Source organism: Argopecten irradians, chromosome 14 (assembly GCF_041381155.1).
Source record: "Argopecten irradians isolate NY chromosome 14, Ai_NY, whole genome shotgun sequence".
NCBI lineage: Eukaryota > Metazoa > Mollusca > Bivalvia > Pectinida > Pectinidae > Argopecten > Argopecten irradians.
Genome location: NC_091147.1, coordinates 22,906,184 through 22,916,874, shown reverse-complemented (window position 1 = coordinate 22,916,874; position 10,691 = coordinate 22,906,184). Strand labels below are relative to the sequence as shown.

At 33.8% G+C, this 10,691-nt stretch overlaps 1 protein-coding gene across 1 annotated transcript; it reads left to right on the top strand.

Moving 5' to 3' along the window:
• The first annotated feature begins 632 nt into the window (after nucleotides 1-632).
• LOC138307916 (medium-chain acyl-CoA ligase ACSF2, mitochondrial-like) lies at nucleotides 633-7,886 on the top strand. Its single transcript, XM_069248844.1, has 9 exons — nucleotides 633-718; nucleotides 1,721-1,791; nucleotides 2,969-3,073; nucleotides 3,430-3,578; nucleotides 5,139-5,286; nucleotides 6,170-6,222; nucleotides 6,564-6,621; nucleotides 7,011-7,082; nucleotides 7,525-7,886. The coding sequence occupies exons 1-9, from the start codon at nucleotides 667-669 to the stop codon at nucleotides 7,573-7,575; spliced, it is 759 nt and encodes a 252-aa protein (XP_069104945.1). The 5' UTR covers nucleotides 633-666; the 3' UTR covers nucleotides 7,576-7,886.
• Nucleotides 7,887-10,691: the final 2,805 nt, after the last annotated feature.

Here is a 10,691-nt window from a genome sequence, read left to right as displayed (position 1 = left end):
TGTAAGTTTCTTTGGAGTTCTTTGAAGGCTGCCAGAGCATTGGCAGTTAAGTTGAGCAGTCAGCCAGAGAACAGCTTGAGTCATTTGGACATTCAATGAAAGTAGTTAGTTATTAGTTTTTGTAGTGCGTTTTTAGATTAATCGGTACTACATTGTATTAGAATATGCCATATTACATTAATGCATGCTTTATTGTTTGAAAGTATGTCATGTATGATACGCCATATCGACTGCCGCTTTAGCTTTGAGATTCCTGTATTCTAAAAATGAAGTTTCAATACTAGTGAGAACTGACAATGGGAATATTAAACACAAGTCAATAATTTATCAATTTTATTCAAAATTGGACCCAAAACGGAATCACAATGCTAAGTGATTGCAAACGGACAGAGGAATGTGCTGTTTCCGAGTTATTTATAAATGTCTATATAATTGTAACCGTTTTTACTCGTCACGTGGTCCTGATTTTTGGGCCGTGTCTGTTATCACTATATCCAAAATACAAACACAGTTCTCAAACGAAGACTCCCAAATTCTCTCCTTAACGAGTTGTATTTTGAAATTATGTAAACTATGAATGAACTATGAATATACCTTTATAGTAATCGATTTTCGTTTTGTTATAGAATGACGTGGTATAGTGGGTATCCATTTGAATTGGTGAAGATGTTGGAATCGCCGGATCTTCAAAAATACGACATATCATCATTACGTGGAGGTAATTTAGATACATCTTAATGTATTCTCCAGAGCCACGAATATGTAAGCGATACGTGAATGTTATGGTCATAATTTTCCGTGAGTTTGTGAATGGAAATATATTTCAAATACTGTAAATGAGGAAATTTACACGAGGTGGAAATCTATGCTAATTACGCGAAGGTCGCTTGATCGCGAAATTTTCAACCGCACATAATATGTGTATATGTATAAAGTTTGTGTTAAAAGTCTAAAGGTGTATTCATCGCGAAAATAACAACACTCCGAAAGGTTAATGCATGCAAATCGCGAAATTATGCACTCGTAAAAAAATCAGTTCATGCCTTCTATAGAAAGGTAATATCGCATATTATGGAAGATACTTTCTGACAAATCTATGGCAAATCCATCTTATCATCTTATTTATTCTATGACCAATATACCTGAACTGATGATGTTATCATTTTGACGCAATTGTGCACATAAACTGACGACGTGTTCATATCGATGTCTGAAGCCGTTTTGTCCCCCCCCCCCCTTTTTAATACCTCTATCTTACTTAGCGTTTCCGGATCCGATACTTGAACGTTGCCACTGATGAGCCACTGAGAATTTACAATATGTTACCAAACATCAATAGTTATCTAACTGTTTTAAGCTCGGCAATGGAAGTTACATCTTTAATATTGAGATAAAAAAGGCTTCGCATTTTGGATGTAGCTTTACTATGTACATGTGCTGGTTCCTTGTTGAAATAAATACCGATTTTACAGGACTGCTTTTATTCTATATACACATATTCAAATAGTGGTAACTAGGTGTCCTAAACGAAAAATGGCAACCGACTTCTTTAGAAATGATGGCTAATAGAGTTAGAATTAATTAAATTGATGAACTTATACCTAAGTAAATGTCGATTCAAAGTCACAATTAATTTATGGAAAATTATACTTTGTACTCTTTAACAGGTTCAAGCAAAGTAATGCACCTTTAAAACAACTGTATTATTTGTATATTGTAGTTGTGGTTAGTTCCTATATGATATCACCAGAACACAAACGTCGGCTCCAGCAGATCTTTCCTGATACGTCTGTAGGTATATACTCTCTCAGATGAAGCATCACTGGCCATTTTTAGTTATACAAACTGTAAACGTTCTTGTTTTAGCGCAATCAAATTTGAGTGCAAATGCGGAAAACTGTGAATTACTATTCATTAGCGTGGATTAAAATTAGTACAATTCGATGGTTCAATACCGGAATTACTATTTCACACAATGTAGCGCTGTAAATGAATAAGCGAATCAACCAAAGGCAACGCTAAATACGCTAAAATAAAACTACCACTAAAATAAGTACATTTACAGTAGTTTGTTAAATGCATAAAACTGTAAACCAACTTTCTTTCATGGTTACTTAATTTCGCGATTACCATCTCAAAACAAGTTCGCGAAGATTAACATTCGTGGATTATAAAAAATTGACGGGACAGTCCTATCAGTATCAATGATGTAGATATAAGTTCGCGGAGATAAACTTTCGCGATTTCATTGGGTCGCGAAAATAAATCACACGCGAAAGAAAGGTGTTTTACGTTAGGTAAATGTTATGTGTTGAAGGAATTCTTACTTACGGTGACGAGTTCGATAAAACGTCCAACTGCTAAACTTTCACCTCGGAGGTAAGAGTTCGACAATCTCGTTCTTGCTCAGATAGCATGACATTCAAATACGATTATTACTTAAGCATTGATGTCACTATTTTTTAATTTTATCGGGGTATGAAAAAAAAATTGTTTGCAAACTGTGTGAATCCGCGTAGCGGATTCTCACAAAAGTTTGCAAACAATTTGTTTTTCATAACCCGATAAAATTAAAAAATAGTGACATCAATACTTATAACTAATTTGATACTCTATTTGATAAAACGAAGTATGTTTAAATGTAACATTATAGTGGTTTTTCAAGGGATTCTTTTTTTCCGATTCAATACGCAACGTCAATGTCTCTATTGTGACGTCACGATAACGTCGGGGTTTCGCGCCATTCTCGATTTTTTGTTCATAGTGGTATGCAAAAAAATTATTGGCCAATCAGAAAGCCAGATTTGGTATGAAAACAAAGAAAAATTAATTATAAAACAATGACCTCTAAAATGAAATTACTCCTAAATTAGGAATAATGTTAAACGAATGTTTCAAATTACTGTAAACCTTAAACTCCTGCTAAGAAATTCAAAAAGTTTCATTATCGTATTGATTTTTCACTCAGAATGTGTACGGGTCATCTGAATCTATGGTATCCATGACATCAGCCATCCATTCCACGGAGGCACAGAAGACGGGTAGCGTGGGGTATCCTTTTCCACACATGGAGGTTAGATATAATATATTCTGTCTTTGCATATTACAGAGTGACCTCCCTTTCGGGTACTTCATCCATTATGATGTAATTATGTTGGTGACGTATGTTATGAATGCAAGCCAAATACATTCGTACTGCGGCCACTTAATTTTGCATTTTCATGCCGAAGTACTTTTTCATGTAGTTTTTATTTCGCTTTCCAGACTATTTGTTTCTACTTTACATGCGTTTGAAACGTCTTCGCAGAGATTTATTGAAGCAAATGTTACCGCCCGCAAAATACGCAAAATTTAATCAGATGCAAGTTTGTTTACAGTAACTACAGTATTTTAGCACACGTTTATACGATGTTTAATTTATGTTATCAGGTAAAGGTTGTAGGTGATCAAGACGAAGTGTTACCTATAGGAAAAGCAGGGGAGGTGTGTAGCCGAGGCTGGTTCTGTTTCAGCAGCTACTACAAAGACCCGGAAATGACGTTAAAAACGAAAGGGATGACGGGATGGGTACATTCAGGGTAACGTGTTTATTATACAATTATAGCATTTTGATGAGGTCGATGCATGTTTTTATTGACCAAAGAAAAAATATCGACCGAGGACGTAGTCCAAGGTTGATCATTTTTCTTTGATCAATAAAACATGCATCGACTAATTTCAAATGCTACAATTGTTTTATTATTTGAATTGGTTTTTCTTTACAAGCAAAATTAAGAAGACATACAACAATCTAGTATATACATCTGCATTTGTATTTCAGGATATATTACCTGAAATTGAACGAGTAAATCTGAAAATGATCATACCAATGATATGAGGATTAAGATACAGTTTTCCTATTAATCCTGATTTCCAAATAAATGTACAATAGAATATGGCGAATGCATCATCATACTGTAGTTTTCGTAGTTCTCAATGTCAGATAAAAGACGTGTATAGCTTATATCACTCTCTAAATAAAAGCACTGCCCTTACGTGTATCATAATTACATCGTTGTATTTGTGGCAACGACGTTGTTTAAAATGTTTCTCATCAAGACTACCGGTAGAGAAGTAAACCCGTCTGTCTATCATTCGCTGTGTTCGACGAAAATGTGTTAACAACAAAATTGGCATCTTAGAAGCGCTCAATTTATCAACGTTATAATGCATGTCACATTCAAACGCTGAAATGACTTCGACGCTTTCATTCACTGAATCGGGAAATCCCTATCTATTTATAGAAAGATCATTCAATCAACTGTTTTCAATCAAACTTTTATCAATCGATCATTGTTTTATATGGGGTCACGTGAGGTACCGACGTCCGATGAGATTAGCGGAAAAAACCTAGAAAAAATAATAATAGCTATCATATTTCCGAGATTACATTAATTAATTGATTGCATGACCATTGCTGTTAACAGGACGTTAATTGATTAAACAAACAAACAAACAAACAAACATAATTGATTGTATAAATGTTTTTTCATCAAAATTGTTTGTTTTTGTTTCCACAGATTGACGTGATGTGACATAAAGAAACACTGACGTGACATCAGGAAACACTGACTTGACATCAGGAAACACTGACATGACAACACAAAGCAATGGCGTAACAACACAAAACAATGAATTGACATTAGGAAACACTGACGTGACATCAGGAATCACTTACGTAACAACACAAAACAATGACGTAACAATACAAAACAATGCATTGACATCAGGAAACACTTATCTGACATAAAGAACACTGACATTACATTAGGAAACAATGGCTTGGCATCATAAAAAGACTAACGTGGCGCCAGGAAACACTGGCGTGCCATCAGGAATACTAACGTGACATCACAAAACACTAACCTGACATCACAAAACTATGATTTGACATCAGGAAACACTGACGTGGCATCAGAAAAAATAATGACGTTACGATTAAATCCATGTTTTTGTTTGGGAACATAAGCTCCGAACTCTCTTAAGTTGATTTCATGAAGTCAATGAAATGTACACACATATAAGGTCCCATATTCATGTATGTTATGAAATTCTTGCAATGTTTTAACCTTCTATCATTTGTTCTATCTGTATTTCAGCGATATTGGTATAATGGACAACACAGGGCACATAGAACTTATCGGCAGAAAAGACGAATGTGTGGTGTTTAAACATATAGGTGATAAAGTGTATCCTTCTTTGATTATAGATACGGCCAACAAACATCAAGCTATAAAGGAAGCGAAGGTATGGAAGTTAATGCCAGACTCGTTATAGCATCAAATTTATCATTGAAGATTCCAGTTATTAAATAAAGCTATGGTAAGGACCTAGTCCTAAGTTTATAACATCTTGGCTCCAAGTGCAAATCTCATTATCGTTTATCTACCCCTTGAAACATAGAAACAGGTCCACATATTCTAGTTTATATATATATATATTTATAAATTCGCATGTCCGTACAAAGTGAATGCATGTAGGTTAGAGAGAGAAACTATCAATATATCAGATAATGATACTCTATCCGTAGAAAATATCCTGTTTGTGATAAAGTTTCAATAAAAGATGGGCGTCTAATTTTAATTGGTTAAGATTTATGCCTCAACTCATAGAAGAACCAATAAAATGACAACGATTTGAGTGATGAATTATTAATGATACCGCAGCAAATGTGACATATGTCCCTATTGGTAGATAAACAACACTACAATTTGCATCTAGAACCGATGACGATTCTGTCAGAGCGTTCGCCTTAACTTTTCTCGATTTAATGGGAATATAATTCAGGTACAACGTGATACCCGATAATGTTTGTGAAGCATTGGTATCTCCAGGGGTGATGAAACGTAACTCTTGGCAATTTCCACGCTGAAACGACGTTAGCATGGGGGTCTCCTCTTTTAACGTCATTAAATCACCAATAGAAACAAGAGTCCCGGTCAAACATTATCTGGTATCACGTGGTATGTGAATCAGTCCCATTCAATGCACTACTGTATAACAGTTCATATACATGAAAGTAGAAACAAAATTTGAGGAATAAAGACAATCTATCATAATTGAAGAATTAGACAATATTGTTTTAACGGGAGGTGTATTTTGACGAAAAACTATTCAATATCTATTATAGGTAATTGGGATCGAGGACTCCCTTATTGGCCATGAAGTGTGTCTCTTCGTAGAGTAGGTATTTCTTATGCTGATCAGTTATTGAAACTTTTTAGTTTTAATATCCCAGACATGTTATACACATCTGTAGCCTGTCAAGGTCGGGGTCTTGGGATCAGCCTTCAAATATATAAACAAATGTCCCCACACAGGAGGGTTCTCACTCACAACATCACTTGCATATATATGATATGACTCATCACATTCATCCCATACTACAGACATTTATCACAAAAAAAAACACCACTTTCACTAAATATTACAATTGTAAACATGCAACACAGCCTCAGACGACATGAGTGCACTTGAAGGCATTAGAGAAATTGCACTATTGTTATAACGAGTGTATTTTGTAGGTTACATACGGGTGCTGAACTAACAAAGAGCGAGCTCGAGGAATACTTTAACGAAGAGGTATGAAAATAATTTATTAACGCTGCTAAAAAAATTGATGCTTTCTTGGTGACTGTAATAACACAATAATTTATGTGAAATAAGTATAAGAAGTATTTATGATTATCATCAAATATATCCTTATAAGCATATAATAGAAATCAGTTACTTTTGCAAAGTTATTCAATTATATAGTACGGTCAGAAGTGTTCAATGATTTTTTAATTGCGTATTAATAAAGCACATGTTAAATATCAACTTCTATGTTTTATTGAATGTCATTGCCGTTTTAAGACGTGTTTAGAACTGTTTGAGAAAATACGAAATATCTTTTGAATAAAACGTTGCATTTCCATAAATAAATATGGTCATGAACAATACAATCAATATATATGATTTTATTATTATAGCTTTTGTTTCTGGAATGTCCGACCAAATATTTTCTCATCGATGTTATGCCTCGAGTTGGAGCAAGAGGAAAGGTAATTTAAGTTTGTTATTCATTTTACTATTGTTGGTGCTCTGTTGTGTTAAAATCTACACATTATAGTTTGTTAAGTGGTTCATTCAAGTCAGTTTAAGTCTTACCTCTAGTACTGTAAGTCAAATTGGCTTTCAATTATGTTGATTTTAGCTTTAAAATATAAATATAAAGACGTGTTGCAACTTTGAGTGATAAGGAAAAGCTTTCTTCGTTATTTACAATATTATACTGATATTATAGAGCATTGTATACAATTTGACGATAATATAATGTTATCATTGATCTTTTATAGATATCCGTATTTTTGCGTATTTTATATAATGGATATAAATATCACACAGCCGATGTAATTGATGGAATTGAACAATGGCGTTCTAATCGCACATCGTACAAATATAACTTGCTATAGGTATTGTGTTGATTTCTTGTTTTTATTTCAGGTAAACATTCAACGTTTAAGGGAAATCGCGATAGCCAGCATGAAAGAGTGATAATGTCATACGTCATTAAACATCATAAGAGCAGAGAAATTTAACTGGATTTACGTATTGTTTTATAAAAAAGAAAGAATTCAACCAATTGCACTAACGGAGGTTATACAAAAAAATCTGAGTTTTTTTACTACCGTACATTTGTGAATGGAAAGACTTATTTGATAGCAAATAAAGACTGAGGTGCGTTTTGTAACATTTTATTATAGGCTAACAGGTACTATAACACTTTCCGTATTTATGTTAGAACTTGTCTGTCATTCCAATAGGTTGAATTAAACTACACCTTTAAGCAAAATGTAATATAGCGTATTGCATTAGCTTTGCACTGTTCAATGAACACAATCAATTTCAGAAAGGTATCGTTAAAAAAATTACGGTTTCAGAAGTTTCTCCGATATTTGATTCCGAGTCACTCTCTACGATATGCAGATTAGTAATTAAAATTATTGCTATTTGGACCAGCGATTGTTTATGACATAATCTTTCAAGATCATGAAACACTTATCAGATGTGTGAGTGTGTGTGGGTGTATGTGTGTGAGGGTGTGTTATCAGATGTGTGAGTGTGTGTGGGTGTATGTGTGTGAGGGTGTGTGTGGATGTGTAAGAGAGGGTGTGAAGGGGGTGAGAGGTGAAGGTCGTTTTCAGAACCCTCGTATTTGGAAAGTTTGATCAGAGTTAAAATGTCGGAACGAGGCTTGATGTTTTGATTTATTCGGAACAACCAGTTCGGCCGTTTGTTAAAGTTATTATTTCAAGTATAAATCATCACTGACCTGCAGTTTTTGATACAAGCTTATGAGGGCTTTGCCAAGGCTCGTTTGAAATAATATAAATTCACCAGATCACAAACGAACAACTAGAGGTCCAATCAGTCAAACCGTATAAACAAAAAGGGCCTTACTTGGAGTGAAGCATTCGACTGAGAGTGAGTGTGACATTTCTATAAATAACCTCATTCATACTCGAGAGTTGCCAGTAACAAAGGGAGACAACTCTAACACCAGACGGGAGTGTAAGAATGCTACTTCAATAGGTACATGATAGAAGTGATACGCATTTCAACAGATAAGTATATGAAACTTTTCTCTATAGACAAAATCAATGTAGATAAAGTTAGTTTTTGATGTTTTAAAGTGTCAAGCTATATGATATTAGTGTATAAGAATAATGAAGTATGTATGATATGTTTGTATATATGTAGTTATAATCTATGTTTACATGTAGAGAACAAGATATAATACATATGATCATTGTGTACGTGTATGTTATAGACTATAATCAGCGCAAAACATTCTTATTGCTGTAGTTAGCATTTACATGATATATGTAAAGATATAAGTGTGTACATATTAGCAAAGCTATTAAAAACTTAGTTATAATCGGTGGGTAAACATAAGTGTATCTTGTGATAGATAACGTTGTCTTCCATATATTTTTCATTTCTTATAACTTGTAACTGTCCATCTTGTTATGCTACATTGTTTACCTCTTGGTTCATGTATTAAATATCTTGAAAGCGACTGTTTTGTGGTCATATTTAGTTGGTTTGAAAATATTCAATTAAGATATTACCGAAATTTCGTCACTGTAACAATGTTATAGAATAGAACTATCCCATGTTTAGTTTCCATCTGAGAGTCGTCTGCGTCTCATACGGTGAGATTCGATATATTTGAGTGTCGTATGCTTCTCAAATGGTGACATTTCATATATCCGAGTATCGTATGCTTTTCACAAGGTGATATTCCATATATTTGAGTGTCGTATACTTCTCATATGGTGAAATTTCACATAATATGTTCTGAGGGTCGTATGCTTCTCACATGGTGAGATTTCATATATCTGAGTGTCGTTTGCGCCAGTTGTATCTTGACAACCATTTTGTTGTTGATTATGCCAGGGGCAAAGAATGATACCTCAAAATGATGAGACGTTTCTTGATTCATCTAGTCTTGAATATACATTGGACACCTGTGACGTTGTTAACACAAGCAGAAATGTAAGATTGTTCTATGAGGCGGAATAATGGTTATTGCCGTCCAGGGTGTATTAACCACTTCCTTGAGTAACCATCATACAATTATGAACTTTTGTGCTAGTGAATATTATGTAATATGAAATGGAAAAAGAGATATTGACAAAGATATATCACATCATATTTATCAGCACAAATATCGGTAAGTGGGTTTTTTCATATGGTCAGAGAAAAAAATAAAACAAAGGTAAATATTTGATTGCAAAAGTCATTTGACGTCAAAATCGTTCCAAAACATAATATACGGAAACCTGACTCTATCGTGACGTCACAATAGACACATTGACGTTGCGTATTGATTTGGAAAACATAATTACTTGTAAAGTTAATGGAATTTTACGTGTAAATATCTTATCAATTAGTTTAGAAAATTCAATATAAGCATTGATTTCACTACTTTGAATTGCACCAGATTGTTAAATATATTTTGCTTTTAAACAAGATTTCTTTCAAACCTGATGAAATTTAAAAAAAAAATTGACACCAAAGCCTTGTGTAGATTTTCGTTTATTCCTTTAAATGCTTTAGATAGGATTAACAAAAATAGGCCCTGGTGAAAAGAGTAGACTGCGGAATTGAAATCCCGCGAAATTTAACAAGTATATACAGAATTTTAAACCGCCTACATATACATTTATGTATATATAAACAAGTTGGAGATTTTGAAATGGTGTCTCAAAGGATCCTTGTATTAGTCTTACATTTAAGCATTGAAGTCACCAGTTCTTAATTTAATCGGGGTATGAATGAAATTTTGTTTGCAAACTGTGTGAATCCGCGTGGCGGATTATCACAAAAGTTTGCAAACAAAATTTATTCCATATCCCGATGAAATTTAAAAAATAGTAACTTCAATGCTTATAATAAATTTTCCAGGCTACCTTATAAAATGAAATACGTTAACACGTACGATTCCATTGATTTTTTAATGGAATGTTTTTTGCAAATCAATACGCAACGTCAATGTTTCTATAGTGACGTCATGATAACGTCGGGTTTCCGCGCCATTCTCTTTTTTTTTCATCGTGGAATGAAAAAAAATGAATAGGCCAATCAGAAAGCTAGAGACAAAACAA

What these genes read in the sequence shown, in the direction of transcription:
- LOC138307916 (XM_069248844.1), top strand. Translation starts at nt 667, where the DNA reads ATGTTGGAATCGCCGGATCTTCAAAAATACGACATATCATCATTACGT. An exon ending in ATCCTTTTCCACACATGGAG is followed by an intron (nt 3,074 to 3,429) that starts GTTAGATATAAT and finishes TTATGTTATCAG; the next exon opens with GTAAAGGTTGTAGGTGATCA. An exon ending in GAGTTGGAGCAAGAGGAAAG is followed by an intron (nt 7,083 to 7,524) that starts GTAATTTAAGTT and finishes TTTTTATTTCAG; the next exon opens with GTAAACATTCAACGTTTAAG.